Source organism: Trichechus manatus, unplaced genomic scaffold (assembly GCF_000243295.1).
Source record: "Trichechus manatus latirostris isolate Lorelei unplaced genomic scaffold, TriManLat1.0 scaffold00117, whole genome shotgun sequence".
Taxonomy (NCBI): domain Eukaryota; kingdom Metazoa; phylum Chordata; class Mammalia; order Sirenia; family Trichechidae; genus Trichechus; species Trichechus manatus.
This window is the reverse complement of record NW_004444053.1, coordinates 5713593-5726634: the sequence shown is the minus strand read 5'-3', so window position 1 is coordinate 5726634 and position 13042 is coordinate 5713593. Positions and strand designations below refer to the sequence as shown.

The 13042-nt window shown below is 39.3% G+C and overlaps 1 protein-coding gene across 4 annotated transcripts in view; it reads right to left on the bottom strand.

Moving 5' to 3' along the window:
- FMO4 (flavin containing dimethylaniline monoxygenase 4) overlaps positions 1-13042 on the bottom strand; it is a 34941-nt gene that overhangs the window by 7905 nt on the left and 13994 nt on the right. For all 4 annotated transcript variants that reach the window (XM_023738452.1, XM_023738453.1, XM_023738451.1 and 1 more), the window contains 4 exons: positions 11175-11317; positions 10120-10319; positions 7697-8049; positions 6677-6746 (listed from right to left, as the gene is read on the bottom strand). In XM_023738452.1, coding sequence (XP_023594220.1) covers positions 6677-6746; positions 7697-8049; positions 10120-10319; positions 11175-11317 — 766 coding nt within the window. The remainder of the gene's footprint in view (positions 1-6676; positions 6747-7696; positions 8050-10119; positions 10320-11174; positions 11318-13042) is intronic.

Genomic DNA, 13042 nt, shown 5'->3' with positions numbered 1-13042 from the left:
AGAAAAACAATAGAAAGAATCAACAAAACCAAAAGTTGGTTCTTTGAAAGGATCAACAAAATTGACAAACCATTGGTCAACTTGACAAAAGAAAAACAGGAGAGGATGCGAAAAACCAAATAAGAAATGAAATGGGGGACATTACAATGGACCCAACTGAAATAAAAAGGATCATAATAGAATACTATGAAAAACTATGCTCTAGCAAATTTGAAAACCCAGAGAAAATGGACAACTTTCTAGAAACACACTAGCTACCTAAACTAACACAAACTCAGGTAAAAAATCTGAACAGACTCATAACGAGAGAAGAGATTGAAAAGGTAATAAAAAAACTCCCAGCAAAAAAAGCCCTGGCCCAGATGGCTTCACTGGAGAATTCTACCAGACATTCAGAGAAGAGCTTGCACCAGTACTACTCAAACTATTTCAGAACGTGGAAAGGGAAGGGATACTTCCAAATTCATTCTATGAATTCAGCATAACCTTCATACCAAAACAAAAGATAACACAAAAAAAGAAAATTACAGATCAATATCTCCCATGAATATAGATGCAAAAATTCTCAACAAAATTCTAGCCAATAGAATTCAGCATCATATAAAAAAAACAAAAAACAAAACCCTGACCAAGTGGGATTCATACCAGGTATGCAAGGATGGTTCAACATTAGAAAATCAATCAACATAATCCACCACATAAATAAAACAAAAGAAAAGAATCACATGATCATCTCAGTCGATGCAGAAGAAGCATTCGATAAAGTCCAACACCCATTCCTGATAACTTTCAATAAAATAGGTATAGAAGGGAAATTCCTTGACATGATAAAGGACATCTAAGTGGCTCAGTGGTTAAGAGATTGGCTGCTAACCAACAGGTTGTCAGTTTGAATCCACCAGCCACTCTTTGGAAACCCAATGGCAGTTCTCCTCTGTATTATAGGGTCACTATGAGTTGGAGTAGACTCGACAGCAATGGGTTTTTTTTTTTTTAACAAAACCAACAGCAAACATCATCCTTAATGGAGAGAGGCTGAAAACATTCCCTGTAGAATGGGAACAAGAAAAGGATGTGCTTTATCACCACTCCTATTTAACATTGTGCGAAAAGTCCTAGTTAGAGCAATAAGTCTAGGAAAAGAAATAAAGGGCATCCATATTGGTAAGGAAGAAGTAAAACTGTCTCTATTTGCAGATGATATGGTAGTATACATAGAGAACCCAAAAGACTCCACAAAAACAAACAAACGAAAACAAACTACTGGAACTAATAGATTCAGCAGAGCAGCAGGATACAAGATAAACCTACAAAACTCAGTTGGATTGCTATACAACAACAAAGAGAATGATGAAACAGAAATCAGGAAAACAATACCATTTATAATACCCCCCCACCAAAATAAAATACTTAGGAATAAATCTAACTGGGATGTAAAAGACCTATACAAAGAAAACTACAAAACACTACTGCAAGAAACCAAAAGAGATCTACATAAATGGAAAAAACATATCATGTTCATTGATAGGTAGAGTCAACATTGTGAAAATGTCAGTTCTATCCAAAGCAATCTACAAATACAATCCCTATCCAAATACCAATAGCATTCTTTAATGAGATGGAAAAACTAGGCAGTAATTTTATGTGGAAAGGAAAGAGACCTCAGATAAGTAAAGCACTATGGAAGAAGAAGAATAAAGTAGGAGGCCTTGCACTACCTGACCTCAGAAACTGCTGTACAGCTATGATAGTGGTACAATGACAGACACATTGACCAATGGAACAGAATTGAGAACTCAGATGTAAATCCATCCACCTACGGTCACCTGATCTTTGACAAAGGCCCAAAGTTCATTAAGTGGGGAAAAGACACTCTTTTTAACAAATGGTGCTGGCAAAACTGAATGTCCATCTGTAAAAAAATGAAACAGGTCCCATACCTCACACCATATAAAAAACTAATTCAAAGTGGATCAAAGACCGAAGTATAAAACCAAAACTATAAAGATAATACAAGAAAAAATAGGGTCAATGCTAGAGGCCCTAATACACGGCATAATTAGGATACAAACCATAACTAACAATACACAAACTGCAGAAGATAAGCTAGATTACTGGGATCTTCTAAAACTTAAACACTTAACGCTCATCAAAGACTTCACCAAAAAAGCGAAGAAAAAAATGGCTATGAAAAATCTGTGAAAAGTCTAATCTCCAAAATCTATGAGAAAATCCAACACCTCTACAACAAAAAGACAAATAATCCAATTAAAAAATGGGCAAAGGATATGAACAGACACTTCACCAACGAAGACATTCAGGTGGCTAACAGACACATGAGGAAATGCTCGTTATTACTAGCCATTAGAGAAATGCAAATCAAAACCACAATGAGATACCATCTCACACCAACATTACTGGCACTAATAAAAAACAGAAAGCAAAAAACAGATAATAACATATGCTGGAGAGGCTGCAGGGAGATTGGAACTCTTGTGTACTGCTGGTGGGAATTCAAAACTGTACAACTATTTTGGAAAACGATATGGCACTTCCTTAAAAAGCTAGAAATAGAGATACCATATGATCCAGCAATCCCACTCCTGGAAATATATTCTAGAGAAGTAAGAGCAGTCACACAAATAGACATAGGCACACCTATGTTCATTGCAGCATTATTTACAATAGCAATAAGATGGAAACAAGCTAAGTGTCCATCTACAGATGAACGGATACACAAACTACGGTACATACACAACAGAATACTATTCAATGATAAAGAACAATGATGAATCTTTGAAACATCTCACAACATGGATGAATCTGGAGGGCCTTATGCTGAGTGAAAGGACAAATACTGTATGAGACCACTATTATAAAAACTCATGAAAAGGTTTACACCCAGAAAAAAAAACAATCTTTTTTGGTTACAAGGAAGGGTAGGGTTGAGGAGGGAAAAACACTAACTAGACAATAGATAAGTGGTAAATTTGGTGAAGGGTAAGACAGTACAAAATACTGGGCAAGTCAGCACACCTTGGCGAAGGCAAGGTCATGGAAGCTTCATAGACACATCCAAACTCCCTGAGGGACTGGATTACTGGGCTGAGGGCTGGGGACCATGGTCTCAGCTGACATCTAGTTCAATTGGAATAATATAGTTTATAAAGAAAATATTCTACATCCTATTTTGGTGAGTAGTGTCTGGGGTCTTAAAAGCTTGTGAGCAGCCGTCTAAGATACTCCACTTGTCTCACCCCATCTGGAGCAAGGGAGAATGAAGAAAACCAAAGACACAAGGGAAAGATTAGTCCAAAGGACTAATGAACCACAACTGCCATAGCCTCCACCAGACTGAGTCCAGTACAACTAGATGGTGCCTGGCTACCACCACTGACTGCTCTGACAGGGATCACAACAGAGGGTCCTGGACAGAGCTGGAGAAAAATGTAGAACAAAATTCTAATTCACGAGAAAAGACCAGACTTACTGGTCTGACAGAGACTGGAGAAACCTCGAGAGTATGGCCCCCGGGCACCCTTTTAACTCAGTACTGAAGTCACTCCTGAGTTTCACCCTTCAGCCAAAGATTAGACAGGTCCATAAAACAAGATGAGACTTAGTGGCCACACCAGCCCAGGGGCAACGACGGGAAGGCAGGTAGGGTCAAGAAAGCTGGTAATGGGGAACCCAAGGTCGAGAAGGGGAGAGTATTGACATGTTGTGAAATTGGCAACAAATGTCACAAAACCGTATGTATATGAATTGTTTAATGAGAAACAATTTGCTCTGTAAACCTTCATCTAAATACAATAAAAAAAGAACAAACAAATAGATATGTAATATATCAGGTTGTAATGAATATTATGAAGAAATATAAAGGAGAGTGCCATGTATTACATGCCGTTTCTCAAAAACATATGTTGAAGTCCTAACCCATGTTACCTGTGAATGTGACCTTGTTTGGAAATAGGGTCTTTTAAGATGTTTTCAGTTAAGTTAATATAAAGTCATACTAGGATAGGGTGGATCCTGACCCAATATGAGTGATGTCTTATAAAAGAGGAGAAGAAACACAGAGAGACACATAGAGGGAAGATGGCCATGTGAAGATGGAGGCACAGATTGCAGCACCAAGATGGCTGCCATCAACAGAAGCTAAGAGAGAGGCACGGAACAGATTCTCCCTCATAGCCATCAGAAGGAATCAACATGGCCAACACCCTAATTTTGGAATCCTAGCCTTCAGAACTGGAAGACAATACATTCTGTTGTCTAACGCCACTCAGCTTGTGGTACTTAGTTATGGCATGCCTAGGAAACTAATGCAGTAGGTAAAGGGAGAGTAAGTAGTGAGTCTGGGTGGGTTGCTATTTTCTATAGCATTGTCAGGGAAGGCTTCTTTCTTTTTTAAATTGTACTTCAGGTGAAGGTTTACAGAGCAAATAAGTTTCTCATTAAACAGTAGTACACATACGGTTTTATGACATTGGTTAACAACCCCACGACATGTCAACTCTCTCCCTTCTTAACATTTTTTTTTTTGGTGAAAATATACATAGCCAAAGATACACCATTTCAAAAATTTCTACATGCACAGTTCAGTGACATTGACTACGCTCATCCAATTGTGCTGCTATTCTCACTTGAGATGAAGTTTTCCGGAACAAAACAGTTTCTCATTAAACAGTTAGTACACATGTTGCCCTATGACAATGGTTAACAACCTCACAACACATCAACACTGTTGTTACTCAACCGTGGGTTCCCTATCGCCAGCTTTCCTGTCCCCTTCTGCCTTCTAGCCCTTGTTCCTGGACTGCTATGCCTCATTAGTCCTGTTTTGTTTTATGGGGCTGTCCAATCCCTGGCTGAAGGTGAACTCAGAAGTGACTTCACCACTGAGCTAAAAGGGTGTTGGGGGGCCATACTCTCGGGGTTTCTCCAGTCTCCCTTAGGCCAGTCAATCTGGTCTTTTTTGTGTGTGTTAGAATTTTGTTCTATATCCTTCTCCAGCTCTGTCCAGAACCCTCTGTTGTGATCCTGGTCAGAGCAGTCAGTGGTGGTAGCTAGGCACCATCTAGTTGTACTGGACTCAGTCTGATGGAGGCCTTGGTAGCTGTAGTCCATTAGTCCTTTGGACTAATGTTTTCCTTGCATCCTGTTCTCTTCATTCTCCCTTGCTCCTGAAGGGATGAGACCAGTGGAGTATCTTAGACGGCTGCTCACAGGCTTTTAAGACCCTAGATGCTACTCACCAAGGTAGAATGTAGAACATTGTCTTTATAAACCGTGTTATGCCAATTAAGCTAGATGTTCCCTGAGACCATGGTCCCCACAGCCCTCCGCCCTGCAATTCAGTCCCTCAGGGAGTTTGGATGTTTCTATGGAGCTTCCATGACCTTTCCTTGTACAAGCTGTGCTGGTTTCCCCAGTATTGTGTACTGTCTCATCCTTCACCAAAGATACCACTTATCTATTGGAAAGTCTTCTTTCTTATGAGGTGATACTTGAGCAGAGTAAGCCATGCAGATGCCTGGGGTAAGAACATTCTAGGCAGAGGGAATAGTGCAAAGGTTCTGAGGCGGTTATGCTTGGTGTGTTTGAGGAATAGCCCAGAAGCTGGAGTGCCTGGAGCACTGTGGATGAGATGGGAGCACAGTAGGCAGTGAGGGCAGAGAGAGCTGGGTGTTCTGCAGGGCCTTGGAAGCTGCAGTGAGGATTCTGAGGGTTTTGTACACAGAAACAACACGATGTGCCTCACTCTAGCTGCTCTGTCAAGAACAGACTGTAGAACAGCAGGAGTGAAAGCAGGGAGATCAGATAAGGGGTAATTACAATCCTCCTGGTGAGGGATAATGGTGGCTTGGTCTAGAGTCATAGCAGTGGAGTAGTGAGAGGTGCTTGGGTTCTGGTTTAATTTTGAAGGTAGGAGTTGACAGGATTTGCTGATGTGGGGTGTGAGAAGAAAAGAGGAGAAAAAAATTACTCCAAGGTTTTTGACTGACCAACTGAAATGAATAGCTATCTGCTGAGATGGGGAAGAGTCTGAGAACAGCCCACTGGCAGAGTATTAGGGTAGTGGTGGGGAGGCAAAAGTTTTTTTTGGTCCACTGAATTTGAGGCACCCATTAAATATCTAAGTGGAAATATCCAGAGAGAGTTGGAATAGGAGTCTGGCGTATGAGAGGTGAGATTTAAGATAGAGATACAAGTTTGGGAGCTAAAAGTATATGATAGTATTTAAAGCCATAGGCCTGGATAGGGCCACCTAGTGATGAGTATAAATACAAGGTAGAAAAGGTCTGAGGACTAAGTTTGGGGTTCACCAATTTTTATCTGTAAGAGGAGCCACCAGCAGATTATACAGAGAAGGATGAGGAAATCGAAGACATACAGAATTTTGGGGCCACGTGAAGACAAGGACTGGCCATCTGCTGGAGGCAGGCTCTGTGCGCTACTGGGAAGCCTCGGTGTCCCATGTGATGTGTCTAGGGAAGCATATCCAGCTAGAGGCAGAGTTAGGACTAAAAAAATTCTTGTGACTCCACATGTAGAGTTATTTCCAATCTGCCATGCTGCTTCTCTAGGAATGGCTTTTTATTAAGAACTTTTTTTTTGGTAATGGAATATACAGTATTGCTAAGTTTTCCCTGTAGCAAATAGTATTTCATACCTTTTTATGAGCTGCTCCTTTTTAGTGGCATCAGCCATCAATTTTTGGGATGGTGGTAGCTTACAAAGTCCTATGAGAAGAATTGGAAACAACAATAAAGTCACACGTAGCTTTCCCTTTACTTAAGTTCTCCTCCCCCTAGTTTCTGGCCTTCCACTGCCACTGCCTCAGAACATATGACAGTCGAAGCTTAGAATGGAATTGGAGATCAGAGGGTAGTTTTCTGGAGGTGAAATCCCCTTCCAAACTCACATAACCAGGGCATTCCACTGCCAGTATTGTGAGAATACCCCAGTGGCCCAGCCCTCAGTCTGTACCACACTCACACCTCATCAGCACCCACCACCCAAGATGGCCTGCCCCGGCTTCCTTCCTCTCATATCAAGAGGCATGCCTAAAGGGCTGGCAGAAGGCACCCAGCCCCAAGTTCTAGGACACAGTGTGCATTATTCCAATACATATCTTTGGAAGTAATGTAAAATTCTGTTTCTACAGTAAATGGAAAGACCTAGGAGTAAATAGAATAGAACAGAATAGACTTGGGTCCTGAGGCTTCTAATAATTTCAGTGAATCTGATAAATCTGATTTTATTCTGTAGCCCAAATTTATTCCATTCACAGAGTCCAACCTCTTTATCCAGTCAGTCACAACGAGTGACATGGCACACCCAGCGTAATACTATGTGTATATAAAATTAATTATTCATTTTTGAATATGTTTCATGTTACTTTAGTGCACATCTGTGTGGTTTTAAATAAATAAAAAGCCTGTTGCCTTTGAATTGACTCTGACTCATGACAACCCCATGTGTGTCAGAGTACAACTGTACTCCATAAGGTTTCCAGTGGCTGTGATCTTATAGAAGTAGACTTCCATGGTGCCGCTGGGTGGATTTGAACCACCAACCTTTTGGTTAATGGTCAAGTGTGAACCGTTTGCACTATTCAGGGAAATAACTAGCAGGCCATTAATTTTAAGATTCAGTTAATCAAATACGGCTTTCAATAGAGTCAGCGTACCTTTGAACACTCTTGTAGCCCACCGTGCTTGGAGTTCTGTGCCTGATAAGATAGATCCTTTAAGGCTGATGAGGCCAATGATAGCTAATGTTGCCTTTTCTAGGTTTGAGGGAAAGACTTTCTTGTATAGGAATAGCTTCTTTGAACAAAGGCTTTTTAAAGGTTCTTCAAGAAAGGGAAAAGAAAATGTATATCCTGTGGTGAATATCACAACGTCTATATTTTCTTCCACTGTCCCATCTTCAAAGAGAGCCGAGGTTTCTGTAAACTCCTTCACGCTGGTTTTCATAGTGACTGACCCACAGAGGATACAGGTTGGTAGTTCATCATTCACAATTATCTTTGATTTTTTCCTTTGACACAGAGGAGAAAATTATCTTCAGTAGGTATATATACGAGACACTTAAGCAAATGATTCATTTGATCAATTCAGAGAAATTATGTGCCAAACCAAGGGAGTAAATTGACCAATTTTTAATTTACAGTTGTTTACCTGACCTATTTTTTTTGTTTTGTTTTATTTTTAAATATTTATTTTTGGTGAAAATATACACAGCAGAACATACACACACTCAACAATTTCTACATGTACAACTCGTTGACATAGGTTGCATTCTTCATGTTGTGTCATCATTCTTGTTGTCTCTACCCAAATTATTTCACCACTATTGAGTTAAATTTAAACCAAAAAACCCATTGACATCAAGTCAATTCCGACCCATACTGACCCTACAGAACAGAGTAGAACTGCCCCCTAGGGTTTCCAAGGAGTAGCTGGTGGATTTGCACTGCCAACCTTTCGGTTAGCAGCTGAGCTCTTAACCACTGCACCACCAGGGCTTTGAGTTATATTTAGTGCCCCCTAAACTTCTCATCTATGCTTTAGAGTTATTGTTTGATGTCTGTTATGGATTGAATTATGTCCCCCCAAAATATGTGTTGTAAATCCTAACCTCTATGCCTGTGGTTATAGTCCCATTTGAGAATGGGTTGTCTTTGTTATGTTAATGAGGCAGGATTAGTGTAGGGTGTATCTCGAGTCAATCTCTTTTGAGATATAAAAGAGATTAGACAGGCAAGCAGAGTAGAGATGGGGGAAGAGAGATGCTAAGCCACATAGAGATTTCCAAGGAACCAGGAAACAAGCTGAAGAGACAAGGACTTCCTCCAGAGATGACACAGAAAGCTTTCCGCTACAGCTGGCACCATGAATTTGGACTTCTAGCCTCTTAACCTATGAGAAAATAAATTTCTGTTTGTTAAAGCCATCCACTTGTGGTATTTCTGTTATAGCAGCACTAGATAACTAAGACAGAATTTGGTACTGGAGGAGTGGGGTGCTGCTCTAATAGATACCTACGATGTTGAAGTGGTTTTGGCATTAGATAATGGGTTGAGGCTGGAAGAGTTTTAAGGCACCTAATAGTAAAAGCGTGAATTGACTCAATGGCAATGGGTTTGTTATTTTTATTTAATAGTAAAATCCTGGATTGCCTTAAAGAGACTGTTGGTGGAATTATGGACATCAAAGGCAAGTCTGGTGAGGGTTCAGAAGGGAGTAAGGAGAGGTATACAGAAAGTCTTTATCTTCTTAAAGAATACACACATGGGACCAGCAACACAGTGTTGCTAGAAATGTGGATGTTAAATGTGCTTCTGGTGCAGCTTTAAAAGAAAATGATGAACATGTGATTGGACAATGGAGGAAGGGCGATGCTTTTTATGCAGTGACAAAGAACTTGTCTGAATTATGTTCAAATGTTTGGTGGAAGGTATAACTTGTAAGTGATGAACTTGGATATCTGGTTGAGGAGACTTCTAAGCAAGATCTTAAAGGAGCCGTGTGGTTTCTCCTTGTCACTTATAGTAAAATGCAAGAGGAAAGAGATGGATTTAAAAATGAACTGTGCAAAATGAAAACAGAACTTAAAAGTTTGGAAAATTCTGTTGTACTTTTTGAAACCTAGGAGGCTGTGGCCCCCACCCTTTGAGATCTAGAAGAGTGTGGCCCCACCCTTTGAAACCAAGAAGGCCCTCCTTTCTGTGCTCCTTTCAACAGTTCTGCTGATATCTGAGCTGCTCCAGGGATGGTCCTTTACTTTCCTTGGAGGACAACAGATGTATCTCCTTTGGCCTGTTTCCTGCCTATAGAATTCCAAGAGACAGACAGCATTTTTTCCTTTTGTTCTTTCTCTGTCCCCTTCAGTCTAAGCTGATGGGTTTTCTGGTGTGAAAGTTGGTTAGATCCATCAGTCACAGGCTTAATCTCTTTAACAAAAGATTGTGTAGCCATATCTTTGGTGAACATTCTAGGACACATGTCCTTAGTTTGCCAACAGAATTTTTTTTTTCTGAATAAAACAGAATAACAAATAATGTTTTAGTCATTTTCCATTAAATAAATAAAAAAAAAATTCAAGTACCCCTTTGTGATACTTAATCCATAATTCTCATGGTTAAATATTTTATTCATCTGCCTCTCTTGAATCCATTTTAGTACACATGAAGGTAGAATTTGTTCAATAAAATTATAGCATCTTCTTGTAATCATCATATTAAAAGGGTAGCCACCATGTGAAGATCGGCCAACAACCCAGGCACCAGTTCTAGTACTAAGAAGTACCTAGAAGGTAATGCAAGAAGGATAAATACATCAATCAGTCATTTTGAAGTATTTTTCTTCAATGTGCTTCAAATGGTCTTATAACAACAGCTTGTACAAAGATTTATAAATGACTATCTGTTCCTATTGCTGTCATTGTTTTCACAAATCACTCTTACCTGATCTATATACCTGTTAAATATGTTCATCGTATTTAGTATAAATAATTGCAGTACTTGTAATATATAGTATTGATCTGGCAGTTTATTACAGAGAAATAATATAGAATTTAAAGTGAATGTTTGGAAAACAATTTTAATTGAATTAAATAAAAACTTATTCTTACTAAACTTAATCATTATACTATAATTTATGCTAAATTGGAATAGATTTCTAATTTGTGAATCTATGCTTGGACTTTCTTAAATCGTCATGTATACTTCTTGGGCAAAGTATGAGTTGCTTTATTTTAAAACAAGGTATTGATCTGACTTCTAATAGAAAATATGGAGATGTTCAGAAAACATCCTCCCCTTTCTATCCTTACAGAATTACAAAGGGAGAGTATAGAAGTTTGTCTATAGAAAGATAATTGGTCTGGATGGAGCCATTTGCCCGTTTGGCCTTGTTCCTGAAGGAACACCTAGTAGCCTGTTTTCCACTCAATTTTCCTGGATGCTTCTCGGAGATGGTTCAATTATGTAAAGTGGATTCTTAAATAGCTCAGGAAAGACCACAAGATTTTCAGGGTTTTTTCATTTACAATGTGCCCCTGTAATTATGCAATTGGCCAGAGTGTTTTAAAATCTTGACTACTCACTTTGGCAACCAGAAATGATGATGGGGTGGGGGTGCAGATTCAGAGGTGGTATATACCTGAGCTGCCGTTCTGCTCAGCTCCACTGCAATGTCCCCTCCAGTGTTCCCAAGACCGATCACTAAGACGCGTTTGTCCTGAAAGCCTACTGGGATCTTGTACTCTTGACTGTGTAGAATATGGCCTTTAAAGTTATGGATTCCTGATGGGAGGGAGGAATCTGAAAATTAGAACTATCAAGAGCTATAATTCCCCAATATGTAGGGACAGAGTTTCTGGAACAAGAGGAATCCCAGACTTATGGCAGCCCTTTCCGCCACCACTAGTTGCAGGCAGTCCAACCAGCATATGATCCCTCTCTCTCTTTGGATGCCCAGAGAGAGATTTAGTACAACATGCCGTGGTAAATCTTTCACCATAACAAATTATAGATAACATTGTGAAGAATGGGAATTCCAAAACACTTAATTGTGCTTATAAGGAACCTGTACATGACCAAGAGGCAGTTGTTCAAACAGAACAAGGGGATACTGTGCGGCTTTAAAGTCAGGAAAGGTGTGTGCCAGGGTTGTATGCTTTCACCATACTTATTCAGTCTGAATGCTAAGCAAATAATACGAGAAGCTGGACTATATGAGAAAGAACGAGGTATCAGGATTGGAGGAATACTCATTAACGACCTGAGATATGCAGATGACACAACTTTGCTTGCTGAAAAGTGAAGAGGACTTGAAGAACTTACTGATGAAGATAAAAGACCTTCAGTATGGATTACACGTAAACGTAAAGAAAACAAAACTCCTCACAATTGGACCAATAAGCAACATCATGATAAACTGAGACAATATTGAAGTTGTCAAGGATTTTATTTTATTTGATCCACAATCAATGCCCATGGAAGCAGCAGTCAAGAAATCAAATGATGTATTGCATAGGGCAAATCTGCTGCAAAAGATCTCTTTAAAATATTAAAAAGTGAAGATGTCACTTTGAGGACTAAAATGTGCATTATCAAAGTTATGGTCTTTTCAATCCCCTCATATGCATGTGAAAGCTGGACAACGAATATGGAAGACTAAAGAAGAATTGATGCATTTGAATTATGGTGTTGGCAAAGAATACTGAATATACCATGGAATACCAGAAGAATGAACAAATCTGTCTTGGAAGAAGTATAGCCAGAGTGAGGATGGTGAGACTTCGTCTCACATACTTTTGGACAGTTATTAGGAGGGACCAGTCCCTGGAGAAGGACATAATGCTTGGTAATATAGAGGGTCAGCAAAAAAGAGGAAGACCCTCAATGAGATGGATCGACACAGTGGCTGCAACAATGAGCTCAAACATAACAACGATCATGAGGGTGGCACAGGACCAGGCAGAGTTTCATTCTGTTATACATAAGGTCGCTATGAGTCGGAACCAATTTGATGGCACCTAACAACAACAACAGCCTTGGTAAATATGTAGGAGAACTTAAACCTATATGAATGTTCCCTTTCAAAGCCATTACTTAAGGAAATCAAACTCACTGAAGACAAATAATAAGAACCATCTCAGATGACTGAACATCCTAGGCAAGAAGTATATTGTTGATGTAAGTTATTTGACCCAATATATATATTCTATAAAAATACGATTTGCGTACACAAAATATTTACAGATTGAAAATTAATTTAATTAAAATATTCCACAAAAGAAATTTTGTGGCACAGTCTCTGGTAAATAAGTGATTTATGCTTATATTACTTATACTTTACATTTGTTTTACTTTATGCTTTATTATATACTTTATGCTCTATTACAGTACATGCTTATTTATACTTTAGTCTTATGCTATTTATACTTATGTTTCTGGCTGATCTCTTGGGCTCCTGATATTGTGGAGGTGACCTAAAAGAACTTAGACTTCAAGGAGTTGTGAGTG